The following is an 18,980-nucleotide window of genomic DNA, read 5'->3' as shown; positions in this document are numbered from 1 at the left end:
CTCCGTGCCCAGAGCCTGCTTCTCCTTCTCAATGTGTCTCTGCCTCTCTCTCTCTCGTGAATAAATAAATGAAATTTTAAAAAATTAAAATAAAATAAAATAAAACAAAACAAAACAAAACCAGGGCAGCCCAGGTGGCTCAGCAGTTTAGCGCCGCCTTCAGCCCAGGGCATGATCTTGGAGTCCCAGGATTGAGTCCCACATCGGCTTCCCTACATGGAGCCTGCTTCTCCCTCTGCCTGTGTCTCTGCCTCTCTGTGAGTCTCTCATGAATAAATAAATAAAATCTTTTAAAAAGTAAAATAAAACCAGAATATCAGACATACAAGAAGAGCTAGGAAAACACTGAAAAATAAAAAAGAATGTGTGTCTCAGGGGAGGGGCAGGGAGGTTGGGGGCCACCACCATATATTAAAACATACTATAAAGCCTCTATAATTAAAACACTGTGGTACTGCCACAAGAATAGATAAACAGACTGGTAAAATAAAATAGAAAGCCTAGACCCAACTACATATAGAACTTTATATATGATAAAGGTGGCATCTTAAATCACTAGGGCAAGGATGGACTTTTATAAATGATGCTGGAATAACCAAATAGCCCAAAGATGTTCAAGTAAGATCACCAGGCAAATCTTGGGGTGCCTGACTGGCTCAGTCTGTAGAGCATGTGACTCTTGGTCTCAGGGTAGTGAGTTCACATCCCACATTGGGCATAGAGCCTATTTAAAAAAAAAAGAAAATCTGATATGCCTGTAGTTCTGGTCAACTATGGATAACCCATGTTTTTCTCAGAGCCAGAAAACCAGCAGCAGGCAAGAACTAGTTTCACAAGGGGGCTGCAGCCTTGAGGGGTTAACAAGAGGCCCTGAAGGATCTGAGCAGTGCCTGCCATAACTCCTGCCGGGCCCCAACTGCTCTCAGAACCCACTGTGATTTCAATGGAGTTTTCAAGTCTGGTTCTTTTTCTAGGGCAGCCCTAGAGCTTAAAATACATGTGTGCAGCACCTGATTTCCATACTATACACACATTATAACATACATAAGCCTCCTCCCTCCCACCATTTTCCAGGCATGTTATTGTTATCCTCATTTTGAAGGTGAGAAGATCAAGTTTCAAAGACTCCCCCAGGATCACAACTGTTTAAGAGACAGAATGGGGGGCGCGTGGGTGGATCAGTTGGTTAAGTTTCTGACTCCTGATTTCAGCTCAGGTCATGATCTTAGGGTCCTGGGATCCAGCCCTGAGTTGAGCCCCATGTCAGGCTCCATGCTCCATGTCTGCTAGATGTTCTCTTCCTCCTCTGCCCCTCCCATCATGTTTGCTCTCTCTCTCAAAATAAATAAATAAAATATTTAAAAAGAGAGAGAATAAGGAAATCGTAACTCTCCAAATTCTGTATTTTGGCCCTCAGACCTCCTTATCTGCTCTCTCAGTACCTTTAACTAGAACCACCCTGGATTGACACCTCTCACAACCTGATGCAAGAATCTGCTAATTGGTGATGGGGGGAGGGGAGCAGTAACCTCAGAGTCTGACCCACAGGGGTCAGGCTCTTTAGGGAAGCCTGACTTTCTTCTAAGGGCAGCAAGCAGGAAATAGCTTTCATTCATAACCTTTGGGAAGGTCAGGGTAAAGAAATTAGCACTGTTCCATCCTGTGATCTGTCAGGCATTGATTTAAGCACTTTACAAACATAATTCTAGAAATAATGCATCACCCAAGACAAATGAAAGCATGCCCACAACTGTTTTTTTTTCACATCTGTTCTCCTACAGGAACACTCACAGCAGCGTTATTCATAATGCCCATAAAGTGGAAATAATCTGAACGCCATCAACTGATGAAGACATAACCAGGGGATCCCTGGGTGGCACAGCGGTTTAGCGCCTGCCTTTGGCCCAGGGCGCGATCCTGGAGACCCGGGATCGAGTCCCACGTCTGGCTCCCGGTGCCTGGAGCCTGCTTGTGTCTCTGCCTCTCTCTCTCTCGATCTCTGTGTGTGACTATCATGAATAAAAAAAAAAAAAAAAAAAAAAAAAAAAGGACATAACCAGAACATGGTACGCCCATTCCATGGAATATACTTCAGCCATAAAAGCAATGGGGTAGTGATACACGCTCCCACGTCACCCTTGAAAACATTATGCTAAATGAACAGAAGCAGGTCACAAAAGCCCCTATATTGGGACGCCTGGCTGGCTCAGTGGTTGGGCGCCTGCCTTCGGCCCAGGGCTTGATCCCGGAGTTCCAGAATCGAGTCCCGTATCCGGCTCCCTGCATGGAGCCTGCTTCTCCCTCTGCCTGTGTCTCTCATGAATAAATAAATAAAATATTAAAAAAAAAAAAAAAAAAGGCCCCTCTATTGTAGAAGTCCATTTATGTGAAATGTCTAGAACCGGGGAAGCCATAGAGACAGAAAGTAGGTAAGTGGTTGTTCAGGGATCAGGGGAAAGGAGAGGGTGATGGCTAGAGGGTATGTATGGGTTTCTCCTTCCCTGTGATGAAAATGTTCAAAACCACTGTGGTGGTGGTACTTGCACAACTCTGTGAATATACTAAAAACCATTAAGCTGTATGCTTTAGGGATCCCTGGGTGGCGCAGCGGTTTAGCGCCTGCCTTCGGCCCAGGGCGGGATCCTGGAGATCCAGGATCGAGTCCCACGTCGGGCTCCCTGCATGGAGCCTGCTTCTCCCTCTGCCTGAGTCTCTGTCTCTATGTCTCTCATGAATAAATAAATTAAATCTTTAAAAAAAAAAAAAAAAAGAGCAATGGCTAGCCCGCCACCGCCTCCCTCACAAGCAGGACCTCTGACGAAGCACTTGGCCACCGAACCGAAGAAACCAGGATACTTATGAATACGGCGGTAGACTAACACAGAATGGTCACAGAAACGCAACGCGGGTGGCGGATCCACGAGGCGCTAAGCGGAGCCGGCCTACCTCACAGGCGGATCCATTTCTCCACAGAGCATCCCGTCCCCTCGACCGCGGAGTCCCAGGCTCTCTCCGGCAGCCATGTTGGAGTGAAGAGCCCACCCCCGCCCACAGCTGATTGGCTCTCGAGGAGGCCTGACTCACGTCGGGCCAATCAGATTCCAGTCGTCGGGAGCGGCGCCGAGCGCGTGGCCGGAACACGGAACCGCGAGGCTGCGAGGCGGCGGTTTCCCTCCCTGTGGAGTAAGGGGCGGAGAGGGCGGGGCACCCCCTGGGCCCAGTCCCCCCCAGGCTAGGCCCACGCCACACGCCTTCATACCTTCGTTTAAGCAACCCAAAGAGCAACCCAAAGAATACCCCCTCGACGCGTAGTGTCATGTTCAGTCTGTGTTCATCTGCTTTGTTCAACTGACTTTCCCAAAGGGACAAAGTAAAGCCACCTGGGTGACCTGGGTAGCTCGGTGGTTGAGCATCTGGCTTTGGCTCAGGGCGTGATCCCGGGGTCCTAGGATCAAGTCCCACATCGGGGTCCCTGCAGGAGCCTGCTTTTCCTTCTCTGTGTGTCTCATGCATAAATATATTAAAAAAAAAGAAAAAAGAAAAGAAAGGTACTGTATGTTTTAAGCGTGAATCTGCATCCGTATTGCTGAAGCTGAGTAAGTTTCTGGTTTTTTTTAGGATATAAAAAGCGTCTTTCGTAAGGATGGGGTGGATGGGTAGGGAGAGGTGTTTATTTTGTTATTTTTGGATATAAAAAGGGTCTTTGGTAAGGATGGGTGGATGGGTAGGGAGAGGTGTTTTTTATGTTTTTACTTTTTTTTAGGATATAAAAAGGGTCTTTGGTAAGGATAAATTTCTGTTGTTAAGGAACCTAAAGCCCCCATGGGTTTGCCTCCAGCCTGGCATAGAGGTTGGGTGCGATGTGATCATTCCTGGGACAGACTGAAGAGCAGAAGAGCAGCTGTCAAGAAGTCCCTTTCCCTCCCGGAGATGCTTCATGACACTGGAGGTGCTACAAACTTCTTAGTAGAGCTCTCATGAGACCTAACCTTTCTAAGGACCTTAAGAGCAAAAAAAAAAAAAAAAAAAAGGACCTTAAGAGCATACTGTAAGCATCACAGGGGAGAGCTGCTGACCTCTTGGATGAACCCTTAAATAAGAGATGATCTCAGAAGGTGAATATTCTCCTTCCTTCCTTCCTTCCCAATAAAAACCCCACTGGAAAAAAATCCTAGCTCTATACTGGAATGGACTAATGAGAGGTTACTGTGGGTAAACAAATAAAAGGCATGCATCCCTTCTTCAGTTCATATTTTAGATCTACAATATATACACAAGAAAGCAGATAACCACATCTCTCTCACACACACACACACACACACTGGCAGGGACATATTTGACTGAAAAATACTTCTGAGAGTTCGCATAGTCTAGACACGAGAAGGAAGAGCTGAGCTGACAGGAGGGAAGGGATAGACGGGTCCTTTTCCCATCCCTCTATTTATGGGAGTCATTTCCCTTCAGGAAATGCTGAGCCCCTTCTCCCAGGACCCTGTTCCCTGTTGGGAATGACGCCTGCACCGGCTGACCCAGCCTTCCACATCCTCCTCCTGGCCTCAGCAATTCTCCCCTCGTGACCCAGTCAGTACTGGGAACCCAGCCTGTAAACGACAGTGCTTTTAGAGGCCCCAGTCCAGTGAGGAAACTCAAAAAGGGCGGGTGGGAGAGACCCATGATGAAGCCAGAAAAGCCTGTGGGGGGTGGAGAAGCTTCTAAATCTGAACACAGAAAGGGGATGGATCAGTACGAAGTTGGGGCTGGAAATGAGGATGGCTCCCCTCCCCCTCCTTTTCAGGCTCCCTAGCTACTCGATTTCTGTGGCCCAAGAAATTAGTGGCTCATCTAACTTTGGTCACCTGGCTGGTGGTGGCAGAGACAGGAGCAGGACCCAGGGTTCCTGTCGCCCCACCGAGGGCTCATTCACCAGCTCCATACTCTTCCCTTCCCCAGAGGACTCATGTTGCAGTGGAAAACTGTCCTAGGGGAACCTGGGTCTACTGGTTATGTGTTCTTGATGAAGGTGGCTCTCTTCTCTTCTCGGTCTTCTCTTTTTGGTCAGCTGAGGAGCCAGCCCACCTCTTCAGAAATCCAGACAAATTTCTGAGGTCTGTGCGGTTTGGGGTTATTGGGTTGTTTTTTTTTTTGTTTTTTTTTTTTGGTCTTGTTTTGTTTTTTAAGAAATGAGAAGTGTCCTTTGTTATTAGGACATTGAGGGATTTTTGAAAAGTGACAAAACCCAAAAACATTTGCCCCACAGGCACCAAGTAATATTAGCTGTTGGCTCCCAGGTTCTTCTATTTAAAAAAATTTTATTGAATATAGTGTTCAGAGCTTCCGGGCCATATACCAGGGAGGAAGAGCGACTTAGTGTTAGCAGGTAAAAGGAAATGAACTGGAGATTGAGGGTAAGACAGAAAAGTAGAGACAGAGAATCAGAAAGAAAGACAAAGGCTGAAAACCAAAGAATCAGGGATAGAATGGCAGTGAAACACGGGGAGGAAGAACCCACCAAAAAACCGCCAAGGCAGACTAAGGGGGGGCTACGTTAGGTCATATCCAGGTGCCTCTTCATCGGATGCAGCAACCCGGCGATCAACTTTTTTTGCAGCTAAAATGGACATAAAGGAAAAACCTCGCCCAAGGGTATATCCCAAGAGTATATCGTGGGCAAGAGAATAGCTAGTATGTCCTATTGGCAAACACCCCCGTGCTTCAGTGAATTAGAATTTTCCCAGCTCCACACTTCTGTTCATATCCTTGCCCTCAGTTGTCATCCTCCCTTCTCCTTGCTCTAATAGTCCCACCTACCCTTCAAAACCTAGTTTAAATCCTAACTGCTCCATAAAGTCTATTCTGGTCACCCCAAACTGAAGTTCTTCCCCACTCTTCTGAATTTCCAGAGCAGTTATTAACTTATCTACTCTTGATAGTCTAACTTTGTGTAACCTTATGTTCTCTCATCTAAGGCTGGCTTCATCTGTTACGGAAATACGTTTTACCTGGGGCCCTTGGGTGGCTACAGTCGATTGGGTGGTTGAGTGCCATTGGACTCTATTTTGGCTCAGGTCATGATCTCAGGGTCATGAGATCCAGCCCCTCTCTGCGCCCTCCCACCCCTGCAATCAGGTTCAAGCGCATACTCTCTCTCTCTTTCTCTGAATAAAATATTTTTAAAAATTAAAAATAAAAAATACATCTTATTGAAGGTTCAACATATTTATGTGCAATAATGAATGGCTTCAAGCTGCAATAATGAATGAGTAACATTTATAGAGTATTTGCTGTTCTCCAGGTGAGATTCTACATAGATTCTTTTTTTTTTTTTAAGATTTTATTTATTTATACATGAGAGACACAGAGAGAGAAGCAGAGGGAGAAGCAGGCTCCCCGAGGCAGGACTCAATCCCAGGACCCTGGGATCATGACCTGAGTCAAAGGCATATTCTCAACCGTTGAGCCACCCAGGTGCCCCTTCTTCATGGATTCTTTCATTGAATCCTCATGCCAACTTTACAACCGTCTCCCCTTTACGGATGTGGAGACTGAGGTCTAGAGGAATAACTCTCTCCAAGGCCACATGGATGCTGAATGTGTCTGGGTTGTCAGATTCAAGAGTCCAGTGCCTAGCACTCAAAGAAATGTTTTGTCCCAGAGTACAGGCCTTCCCTTCCTGAGTACAAAGTAGCTACTCGATAAATTGTTATGATTGGATTTTATTCCAAGTACCCAGTACCCACCCCTCTCTCCCCTCCCCTCCATTCCTGTCCTATCCACCGCGAACACCCTGGCACCAAGGCACTGCCTGGCCATCCCTTCCACTCCCAGAGGCTGCCCTCAAGCTGCCATTTTGTGACTTTTTCTTGCTCCTGAATGCTATCCTTACGTTCCTTTTAACCTGACCTCACCAAACGGTAATACCAAGGGGAGGGGAGGTAGTGCCCCACCCCCAGCCCGCTGGGTCAGTCCTGGCCCACGAGCACCTGGAGAGCCCCAGGGCCTGTGCCTGCCAGCCCTGGAGGCTCACCCCACACCATGAGGTAGGCACTTGAAGGGATGCACCTGAAGGCCACGTTTTGTTTGCTTCTTGACACCCATCTCTGGCTGCAGCTGAGCTGCTCCAAACTCCTCACTTTCCTGCCTCCTCCTCTCTCCCTAATTCCTGTCCTCCTCTTCCTTTCCTCTCCCTCACACCCTTTCCCACCCTCTTTTGCTGGCTTCTGTTCTCTTTCTTTCCATGAGCAGAGAGTTTCCAGCTTGGCTCCCGGCCAGCACATTTGGACAAAAGGCAGCAATCTTCAAGGAAGACGTCATCTCGCATCCCCCTTCCTGGGGCCAGGGAGGGAGGAGGGGGCCCAGGCTGCTCTGCCGGGGCTCCTTGTTCTGGGAAAGGCCTCGAGAGACGGGGTTAAAAAGCAAAGAATTTGCCAACAGACCCAGGTTCAAATTCCAGCTCTGCCACTGGAGCTGTGGGACCTGGGACAAGTTTTCAAAGACGCAGTTCTCTCCTCTGTGAAACTATGGTGACTGTAGCACCTACTTTGGAAGAATGCAGTAAGGATTAAATGAGAATGCACCTGTAAAGCACTCAGCACAGCACACATGTCCCATAAAAAGGGCTCAACACTTGTCTTCTGCAAGAAAGGGTGCTTAACTCTGCCAAATAATAAAATAGGAGCAGTCATATGGGAGCTCATATTAATAACAATATCACCTCCTAGGCTCATCTGCAGGGCTGTTGATCTTGCCTCAGTTGTTTCCAAGTTGGGAAAGCTGCAAAACACTCTCAAACATGGAATTGCCATTGCAGTGTAATCTGTACAAGTTGGTTTTGAAATTGGAAGGGGAGCTGACCCCCTTTTCCTTTTCGGTAGAGACCAGGACGTGCTCAAGCTCAGCTTCAGCCTGGATGTGGAAGTAGGAGGAGCCCACCCTTGATCAGCACAGCGGGCTCATCCTGATTCCCCACCCCTCCCCTCCCCTCCCCCTCCTTTTCAGGCTCCCTGAACTCTGAGGTCCTGTTTCCGTTTGTTTACTATCCGTGCCTGGTGTTTGGTACTTGGAAGTTGTGCGATGCCTGGGAACGTGTTCCTTTTATTTAGCTAGGTTTTTAGATATGGGAAATGGTCTTTCCCCCACGATTTTATTTAGTTCATCTGGGCCGGCATGGATGGATTTGAATTTAATCAGTAAAATTAACCAAAGAGCGAATACAGGAGTTCGCATGAGGTGCCATTGGGAAATATGCAAATATACAAATATAGGGGATGGTCCCTGCCTCTTAGAGCTAGGGATAACAGCTGTAAGCCCAATTAACCGAATGGCAATTAAAGATTGCAATTGTTCAAGACAAAAAGACAGGATCGGGACGCCTGGGTGGCTCAGCGGTTGAGCACCTGCCTTCAGCTCAGGGTGTGAACCTAGAGTCCCAGGATCTGATCGAGTCCCACATGGGGCTCCCTGCATGGAGCCTGCTTCTCCGCCTCTCTGTCTCTAATGAATAAATAAATAAAATCTTAAAAAAAAAATAAGACAGGATCAGTCCAGGGAATGCCTGACACATATTTCAAAGAAGTCATAATAGGAGATTGGTTCAAGGACAAAATCTGAACTACATTGGTGAAGGTTATGAAACAAATATAAACTAGAGGAATGTAGAGGTGGGCAATGAGAGAGGAGTCACAGACGGCCTCAAAGCAGTCGGATCTGGTGGTCCTTAAGACTAGATTGGGTGCCTGGAGGTGCCTGGACACCTGGACTCGGGATGGAAGCCCCTGAGTGATGAGAACCAGGAGAAGATGAAGTGGGTTGGTGGCTTACACTTGGGCATGTCCTGAAAGGAAGGAGGACGAGTTAAGATTGGCTACCCTGGTTAAATAAAAATACACAATGAAGGTATGCACTCTATTGGACATGATAGAGTTAAAATGACACATTTAAGAGGACCCTCCTGGAGTAGGCAGTCAGAGGTGAAGATCTAAGGGTCTGGCAAAAGAAGCCCCCCAGGTGTAAATCTGGGAAGGAGCCCCTGAACCTGTAAGCAGGAATGACCTGAGGGACAAGTGCAAACAAAGAGAATGAAGAAACTGGCATGGGGCGCTCTTACATATAGCCCTTGCTACTGAGCTTGCCTCAGCTTCTTTTTCTTTCTTTATCTGGGCCTTCCAACTAGATGGTGCAGTCTGATGGTGGTACACAGGCTTCTTTTTATTCCTCTACAGTGTCTAACCCACAGTTGGTCTACTAGGAGTGAGGCACAACTGCTTGTTGGAGAAGAAAAAGAAAATGAATTGGTGGAGATCTCTCTTTCTAAAGACAATGAGGATAACCAAAGACTATGGTGTCTCAGGGAAGGAGGCACTTGAGTACTTACCAAAGGTGGCTGGGCCACCAGCCAATCAGAATGGCCTCACTGTTAACCCTGTAATGGCTGGATCTGGGGAGGTTGGGGTTCCCGGGAATGTGGGTGACTGGACGCTCAGGGCAGTGAGTGTTTACCAAGCAGTTCAGAAGCAGTCAGCATTTTGACAAGTGGACAGATATATCAGAGCACATCAGTTCTACGTCAACCTTGACCTGGGGTGGGGGAGTGGACACGTACATTAGGGAGGTAAAGAACAGTTAACTGGCCACAGGATGCATCATTAATAACTTCAGATAAGGTCCCAGCAGATGGTTAGGGAAGGAAGCAAGATTCCAGGGCCTCGGGGAGGAGCTGGTGGGCCTGCCTCAGGGGCTCCATCTCCCCAGCCTGGAAGCAGCATCCTCCTCTTTTCCTTCAAGCAGCTGGCAGCCTGAGCCTGGAGCTGTGTGTGTATCAGAAGCTGCTTGTCTTTGACCCTTTCCCTGGCTCTCTCCTCTCTGCCCCAGGCTGGCAATCTTGGCTGTCCTGTATTCAGGGGAGACCAGAGCCTTTCTTGGCCCTTTAGAAGTGCTGGGACCTCCAAGTCTCACTGTTTTGGGAGGCATCAAGGAGGTTACTTTTCTCTGAGATTTTTTCACCCCATTAGATGCATCAGATCAGCAAAGAGGGTAAACAGAAAGCACTGGTTGCTTTTTGATGTCCTGGGAGCTTGTGTATGTTTGTTGATTGTCACCAACACAGACGATGACATGGACCAGATGTAAAGGATGACAGGGGCCACAAGATGCTGGGGAGTTTTACTAGGGGTTGCATGATCACATACTTCATTCCAAATCTGAGCCACTCTCTCCTACAACTCACAGTCTTAAGTAGAGAACCCCTCCTGAGCCCCCAGAGAGCTGGAGACATTTTCTGGCATAGAAGCCCAGAGCACCTGCAAGCTGCTTTTAGAATCTCCTCTGCATCTTCCTGGTCACCACCCCTGACCAAGTCTGCGGCTGAGAAACTGGCCCACTGGCCCATACAGCTGCAGGGGATGCAAGTTCTAAATCTCAGGCCACCCCATCACCCCTGCCCAGTGATCAAATTGGCCCTCTATGCCTTCTCCCCCAGCTAACTTCTCCCTTGACCATGCAAGGGCAGTTTTAATCCTGATGGGCTGCATGATCCCATCCAAGTGCCTTTGCCTGGTCATCTGGGGGTGACTGAGCCTGTAACTCCCAGAGACATGAAAAGCACAGATAAAATTACAGCTGCTTAAAGAAAAAAAAAATTACAGCTGCTTTAGTGTTTCCAAATTGCTGAAAAAAGGTTGTCGGTTATTATTTTTCTCATGGTGAGCTGGGGGTTGGCAGGGGCAGTAGTATCCATCTCCTCTGACTCTTTTTTGGGGAAAAAGTTCATGTGTAGCACCTGACTGACCCCTCCTCTTTCCCTGGGCTGAGGGTTCTACTCTGGGGGAGTTAAAAAAGGCTGGGGGGCAGAGGGACAATACAAACTCATGTCTGCTTATGTCAGTGCACCAGGACCAGCAGGGAAAATGGGCACCACGGCCAAATCTCCTCCTTTCCCAGGGCAGCTGTGAGTTGCAGTTTCCAAGGACAGTCCCAGCATAGATCTGTTGTAGACCAATTAACAATTTATCTTAGGGACACCTGGGTGGCTCAGTGGTTGAATGTCTGCCTTGGGCTCAGGTCGTGATCCCGGGGTCCTGGGATCCAGTCCCACATTGGGCTCCCTGCAGGGAGCCTGCTCCTCCCTCTGTCTGTGTCTCTGCCTCGCTCTCTGTGTCTCTCATGAATAAATAAAATCTTTAAAAAAAAATTTATCTTAAGTGCTCACTTTTTACTTTCAAAGTGTCCCAGTCTGTATATATGGTTGCCCTATCCACAACCCAAAGTGGATTTCCAGAATACTTGGTGCTAAGTCAAACGCAACCCTACCGTATCTCTTTTTGAGAAGCAAGGAAGGGATCCCTGGGTGGTGCAGCGGTTTGGCGCCTGCCTTTGGCCCAGGGCGCGATCCTGGAGACCCAGGATCGAATCCCACATCGGGCTCCCGGTGCATGGAGCCTGCTTCTCCCTCTGCCTGTGTCTCTGCGCCTCTCTCTCTCCCTCTGTGACTATCATAAATAAATAAAAATTTAAAAAAAAAAAAAGAGAAGCAAGGAAGTATGAGGGAGAAAGGGGAGGCACTTTGGATTATTGCACTGGGATGACTCGTGTATAACCTACCCCACCCATCCCACGTTTCCGCCTACACAATATGTAGACTCATGGTTATGTGGGATCAAGGTTATTGGAACACGAAACCAACAGTCAGAGACAAATTAAATCAGTTTGCTGGATATCAACCTACAAAATATAATAAACTTCTTATAAATTATAATTTTAATATGCTGCCTATTTTAATAAAACTCAAAATAGTAGATTCCCTTCATGAATGTACCACACTGTGAATTTTAATTTTTGTATTAACTTAAATAGAAACTCATAGTAAATTCGGTGGGGAACCGGGGTGGGAACACTTGGGGTAAGAGAGAGAGAGGTTGGGGCACCTGGGTGGCTCAGTTGATTAAGCATCTGCCTTCGGTTCAGGTCATGATCCCAGGATGCTGGAATCAGTCAGGCTCCTTGCTCAGTGGGGAGTCTGCTTCTGCCTCTGCTCCTCACCCTGCTCCTGCACACATTTTCTCAAATGAATAAAATCTTTTAAAATGAGAGAGAGAGAGGTATAATATAATAATATATTTTATAATTTTTTTTAAGATTGAACATCAGAATCTCATTTTTGGGATGTCCATCACTGGGCCCAAATATATTCAATATGCATTTGGCTTTGAAATCTTTTTTTTTTTTAAGATTTTATTTATTTATTCATGAGAGACACAGAGAGAGAGGCAGAGACATAGGCAGAGGGAGAAGCAGGCTCCATGCAGGGAGCCCAATGTGGAACTCAATCCCAGGACCCTGGGATCACACCCTGGGCTGAAGGCAGACGCTCAACTACTGAGCCACTCAGGCGTCCCTGAAATCTATGTTTTTTTAAAGATTTTATTTATTTAGTAGAGAGAGAGAGAGAGAGAGAGACGCAGAGAGAGAAGCAGGCTCCATGCAGGGAGCCTGACATGGGACTCGATCCTAGGTCTCCAGGATCACGCCCTGGGCCGAAGGCGGAGCTAAACCGCTAAACCACCGGGGCTGCCCCCCTACCCCCCGAAATCTATTTTAATCTAGCGATTATACTTATAAGAATTTATCTTATAGAAATACTGGAACAAATGCCAGAGAGTGTTTGTAGTGGCTAAAATCAGAAACAACCCAGGGTTCATCAACAGGTAACGTGTTAAACTAATAAAGGCAATCCACACTGAAGGAACACCAGGCGGCTGCAGAGAAGAATGGCACGATGTACGTCCCACATGGACTTATTTTCATAAACTGCTGTTCAATTATGACAGTATGCACCCATTTCCGTAAGCAAACATATTACATACAAAGAAAAGAAAGGTCGGGGGGGATCTGGGATATATACCACACACTGATTGCCTCAGGGAGGGAGACAGTATGTGGTTAACTTTCATTTTTTTTCGTTTTATTCTTTATGTATTGCTTAAATGTTTTCCAACAAGCAGAACTTTCACAGTTTACACAGAAAGATATATGTATAAATAAAAGTATGTGTATAAAAGTCAACTAACGGGGATCCCTGGGTGGCTCAGCGATTTGGCGCCTGCCTTTGGCCCAGGGCGTGATCTTGGGGGTCCCGGGATCGAGTCCCACATCGCGCTCCCTGCGTGGAGCCTGCTTCTCCCTCTGCCTGTGTTTCTGCCTCTATCTATCTCTCTCATAAATAAATAAATAAATAAAATCTTAAAAAAAAAAGTCAACTCACAATTTTCAAGTACGCTTTTTAAGAAAACAAAATCAGCAAAGGAAATGCAGCTGATACTGTGCTTGCACTGGTGTGACAAGCCCTCCTGATAAGACACACAGCCCTGGGGTACCCTGGAAAGATGGTCATGGCCACAACTTCCCGTCCTGGCCCTGCTCAACAGCTCGATCCTGCTCTCATTTCCTTCTGAAGGGGAGCCTGGAGCCTCTTGGTTCCCACCACTGAGGGAAGCCTACCTCTTCCCTGAGCTTGCCAGAAGGTGACTCACCCCTTCCTTCCCTAAGGCCAGGGGAAAAAGATAACAGTTTTTGGCAGTTCAGCCTGTTAGAAAAGAGGGTCTGGGGCTCACCTCTCTTCCAGGCGACTGCAGGCCAAGGATGGATGCGTCAAGGGAAGCCAAAGACAAAGCAATTCTGGGCTGCAGATGGCAAAGGGCTTAGCTTCTATGCAAGCGGAGAGTCGACAGGATACGTTTTTGCTCAGATCAGACAATGATCTTAGCACAAGGGTAAAAGATGGTCTGACTCTGGCTTCTCAACATACTCTGTCTTTGGACATCAAATGTAGAAAACTGAGGCATGCGCTCACCTCATTTTCAGGTGACTGAAATATAATTAAAAGGGCAGATGCGCCTGTCAACCCCGATGGGTAGCCAACACAGGGTTTCTTGTTGTTGTTTTGTTTAGATTTTATTTATTTATTTATGAGAGACACATAGAGAGAGGCAGGGACATAGGTAGAGGGAGAAGCAGGCTCCCTATGGGGAGCCCGATGCAGAACTCAATCCCAGGCCCCCAGGACCCTGGGATCATGACCTGAGCCCAAGGCAGAAGCTCAACCACTGAGCCACCGAGGTGTCCCTGTAGGGGGGTTTAAAGACAGCCTGCGGTACCTGTGGAGGCCATCTGGCTCTGTGGAGGAATAAGGCTCCATGGCTGGACACAGGAGACTGGGCATGACACAACGCTGGTCACTCATGAGTACCTGTGAGACATTCCACAGGCCCCCAAGAAGCAAAAAAGATGGGGCTGGGATTCCAGAGAGTAAAGGAAGCTGAGCCAACTTTGCCCACTGCCAGAGAAACGAATGCCTACAAGGTATATTTGAATGTTGTTGGGAAAGTCATCCAGCCTCAGAATTTCCCTTTATTAACCTGTCAGAATTCAACCCTTAGAGATTCATTCTTTTTGATTGAGACTTTATGGATGTTCAATTGCAAACTAATTCTCTGTTTCTTTCCCATACAGAAGACATGGGTCAGAAAACAAATACACTTGAATATCAGGAGGCAAGGAGAATCCAGAACTCAGAGGCTCAGCACTCAAGAAAAGCAGACTTATGTGGGTTCCAGGCAGAGACAATGGTGCCAAAGTTTCTCAGTTTGGGCTAAGGTGCAGCACTAAACAGAACAGGATCAGGGAAATCTAACTGCAGAAGCCTTGTGATTATGCTTTTAGAATTTCTATTTTTAAAAAATACTTCACATACATACTTAGTTTCACACGAATGTGTCTGCCACCAGCCTTTTTACATGTATCTGTTCAGGTTGGCTTTAAACCCTGATGTTGATGGCTGCTCAGCCATTTGATTCCATAATGAGTAAGAGGCTTCCTAATCTTAAAGTTTATGGGGTCCTTGCTTTTGGAATCTGTCACCCACTGTGATGAACCCTTTATGTGACTGTTAAAGCAGCAGCTCTCACCTTTGGCTGCACCTTAAGATCACCTGTGACCTTTCAAAAATGCTGATGCCCACGGGATCCCTGGGTGGCGCAGCAGTTTAGCGCCTGCCTTTGGATCAGGGCGTGGTCCTGGAGACCTGGGATCGAATCCCACGTCAGGCTCCCAGTGCATGGAGCCTGCTTCTCCCTCTGCCTGTGTCTCTGCCTCTCTCTCTCTCTCTGTGACTATCATAAATAAATTAAAAAAAAATTTAATCCATCTAGGGTGGGGCTCAGGCATCTGTTGCTTTAAAAAAAAAAATGCTCCCCCAGGACATTTAAATGCGTGTGTGGTTTTTTTTTTTTTTTAAGATTGTATTTATTTACTTGAGAGAGAGCAAGAGAGAGCAAGAGAGAAAGAGAGAGAGAGCATGCAAGCCCAAACAGGGAGAGGCAGAGGGAGAAGCAGAGTCCCCACTGAGCAGGGAGCCTGATGCGGGGCTCGATTCCAGGACCCTGGGATCATGACCTGAACTGAAGGCAGATGCTTAACCAACTGAGCCCCCCAGGCGCCCCTAAATGTGTATTCCAAAGTGCACCCTGAGTTACAAATGTTAAAAAAACGTGATGGGGGTGGGGAGTAGAAATCGGATACCTACTCAATGCTAATAGAAGACATCTAAAATTAGCAAAAAGACGGTTTAAACAGTAGCAATGCACTGACCTAAATGCTGCAGGTTCTATTCCTTCCACAGAAAGCAAAGGGAAGGACCCAACCAGGAGGTTTGTGACGGAGTCTGCAGACCTGCCCAGCTCACCTGTCCTCTCAGTTCACACTCCCTGTTGTCCTGCGACATTCCTTGTGTTTCAGCAAACACGGTTCCCAACCTCCCAGGCCCAGGCCGCTCTCAGAATCTCTGGTCTCTGGAGTCGCACCCTTTCCCCACCGCCAGGAGCAGGCTTAAAACATCAGGTCTGAGGGTAGAAAGGCTGGGACCACGGTAGGGGAAGTGGACTTGCCCATCTGAAAGGACTCCTCAAACTCTGCTCCCACTCCCCACCTTCCTTTGGTCGGGATTTCTGGGTGCTCACTGCCCTAGCAGACCCGAGTCTGGTCTGGACCATACTATGACTTGCCTGCTTCCCCATCACGGTGGGAACCCGGGGTGCTCTGCAGGTCACATTCATCAGAGCGGGTGTCATCTCTTCCTACACTTAAGAAAATGGGCTCCTCCACCCCGAATTCCCCTGGCCCCAGCTGCCTGCGCTGCGGCTGCCCCCAGGCCTGAGCTGACTCTCAGCAGTCCACAGAAATGCAGTAAGTTCCCAAGTCATCACAGGAAGATGCTATAGGAAGATAGTCATGTGGAATTTTATCTTCCCATCTTTTGTAATACTGACAATGAAGATTGTTTTTTTCTATGTCACTCTTTAGTCTTTACACAAAGTTCCTCATGACAAATTCCCTGTTGAGTTAATTCCAGGAAAAAATTTTGTTCCGAAAATTAATTTGCAAGCTTTCTGTTGTCAGAAATCCAAAACTGTGCAATCCAGTGTATTTTTGTTTGTCTCTAAGCTGCCAGAAAACTTAGAGCCAGATTCATTGTCCAAGTGTTGTAATCTGCTCCACTCAGGCCATTCAAAATATCCACTCCTTGTGCTTTGCTTTGTTTTCTCCTGAGCTTTGGGGCATTTGGTTTTGGCCTAAGTTACCTCACCTGCGCCTGAAGCCTGTCATCAAGTCCTACCTCTATCTCTTGGATCCTTCCATCATACCTCAGCATTGCCAATCATCTGTGCGTCAGTAACTCTGGCCTGGGCCCTGCACGGCCTTGGTCTCCATCCCATCCTCCTCCAGACCTCCACCCAACAACCAGAGCAGGCTTTCTAGGACACCCAGCTGAAGCCATCACTTCAGCTTCCTTCCCTGGGGGCACACCGTGAATTCTACCCACATTTGCCTCCCCCTCCCTCCCTTTCGGTGCATGGTGTGTGCTTGCTTGCCCTTTCCTCAGGCTGGAACAACCTTCCCTACTTTGTTTTCTCAATGAAGAGGTTTTCCAGGGTTCAGTCCCAGCATTACCAACTCTGCCGGGCCTCCCCAGAGCTGGGCCACCCAGCTCTGGGTGCCGCTACTTGCAGCACTCACAGCCAGGGCAGCCTATGACTGGTTTGCCTTTTTTTTTTTTTTTTTGTCTTTTAAATTTTATTTATGTATTTGCATTTTTAAAAAGATTTTAAAGTGATCTCTATACCCAGTGTGGGGCTTGAACTCACAAACCCCAGTATCAAGAATCCCATGTGCTACCAAATGAGTCAGCCAGGTGCCCCTGGTTTTAATTTTTTGACTACCCCGATCAATGGTAGGTTCTGGAAAGCAGAGAGCTATTTTATTCACCCCTAACGCCTAGCACAGAGTAGTCAAGTGAATGATTACACAACACAGGGAGGCTTCAAGTCTTCCCAGTAAAAGGACTGAAGGCCATCCTCCTCCGCCAGCATTTTCACTTAGACTCCCCCTGCCCAAAAAAAAGGAGTCACCGTTTGCCGTTGACTTCTCACAGAACTCACCCCACCAAAGCAGCCCACCCCAAAGACTTTCTACTCCACTCCTTCGGTGTGTTCAATATTTGACGATGCAGACAGAAAAGACTGTTCTTTTATGTCCTAACCACCAAGGGTGTTAAGAGCTTAATAACAAAATTACAGTAGAGTGCCCGCTACAAACCTGGGGCCCGGGGGCCATCGTTACCTGAGTCCTTGGGGGCATCAGAGAAGTCCCATCCCCGCCGCACATGTCCACACCAGCTAGAGTTCCACATTCACACCAGCTAGCGGTCCGCTTGCTCCTGCCCCAGCACCAGCTGCAGAGAGCACAGTCGCCGCACCTCCCGGCCGGCCCGGGCCGAGCCCGCGGCGCACCCCGCTTCCCCGCCGGGGCCCCTCCGCCGAGGTCCGGCTCCCTCAGTGGTTTCAGACCAGCTCTCTCTGATCCCTCCTAAATATTATCGTGTCTCGTGTCGAGAGACTCCCCCACTGGGCTCCGTCTGCTCCCAAGTCCACTCTTAGGGGGAAAGTGGGAGAAATACGATCATTTAATCATCTTTACCAGCCTGCTTTCCCAAGACTGCAAATGTGACCACAGTGGGGCGGGGGTGGGATCTGGCTGCTGAGCCCCACTCGGTTCTTTCTCTACACTCACTCTCACACTCACGCCCCCTGGAACCCGGCCCGCCAGGGGGCCGGGGCTCGGCCCAGTTCCTGCAGGTTTCCGGGGCGCTGGACAGCCGCTTCCCCCACCCCCGGCCCCGAGGCGCCCCGATGACCCCGCGCCCCCGGGGGCCGTCTGGCCAGCCCTCTGCTCCAGCCCCGCAGGTCCCGCACGTCGCACACGGGAAGCCCGCAGTCGGGGCTGCAGAGGGGCGGCTCCCAGCTCCGGGGGGGGGGGCGGCTCCCAGCTCCGGGGGGGGGGGCGGCTCCCAGCTCCGGGGGGGGGCTCCCAGCTCGGGGCGGGGGGGGCGGCTCCCAGCTCCGGGAGACGGCTCCCAGCTCGGGGGGGGCGGCTCCCAGCTCCGGGGGGGGCAGCGGCTCCCAGCTCCGGGGGGACAGCGGCTCCCAGCTCGGGGGGGAGGCGGCTCCCAGCTCCGGGGGGGGCAGCGGCTCCCAGCTCCGGGGGGGCGGCTCCCAGCTCCGGGGGGGCAGCTCCCAGCTCCGGGGGGGGGGGCGGCTCCCAGCTCCGGGGGGCGGCTCCCAGCTCGGGGTGGGGGCGGCTCCCAGCTCCGGGGGGGCGGCTCCCAGCTCCGGGGGGGGCGGCTCCCAGCTCCGGGGGGGGCAGCGGCTCCCAGCTCCGGGGGGGGGCGGCTCCCAGCTCCGGGGGGGGCGGCTCCCCCCCGCCCCCCCGCGCCCCGCGCATCCCCTCCTCCGCTCCCCCGGCCCCGGCCCTACCTCCCGGCCGGCCGCGGCTCCGCGGGCTCCGAGGCGCAGCTCGGGGGCGCCCGGGCGGGCGGGGGCGGCGGGCGGCGGGGGCCCGGGGCGCCATGGCCCGCAGCCCCGCGCCCTGCAGTC

General features: G+C 49.4%; 1 protein-coding gene across 5 annotated transcripts in view; it reads right to left on the bottom strand.

Moving 5' to 3' along the window:
* The window catches only part of DENND2A (DENN domain containing 2A), a 104,037-nt gene extending 85,057 nt beyond the window's left edge, over nucleotides 1–18,980 (bottom strand). For 3 of the 5 annotated variants that reach the window (XM_025434015.3, XM_035699758.2, XM_025434016.3), the window contains exon 1: nucleotides 2,947–3,085. In XM_025434015.3, coding sequence (XP_025289800.1) covers nucleotides 2,947–3,023 — 77 coding nt within the window. In that variant the 5' untranslated portion in view covers nucleotides 3,024–3,085. Of the gene's footprint in view, nucleotides 1–2,946; nucleotides 3,086–18,860 lie in introns of those variants that run through there. The other 2 variants (XM_025434019.3, XM_049095224.1) reach the window with 2 other exon arrangements.

The sequence above is a fragment of the Canis lupus genome, chromosome 16, assembly GCF_003254725.2.
Source record: "Canis lupus dingo isolate Sandy chromosome 16, ASM325472v2, whole genome shotgun sequence".
Taxonomy (NCBI): Eukaryota; Metazoa; Chordata; class Mammalia; order Carnivora; family Canidae; genus Canis; species Canis lupus.
This window is presented reverse-complemented; position numbering and strand designations above follow the sequence as displayed.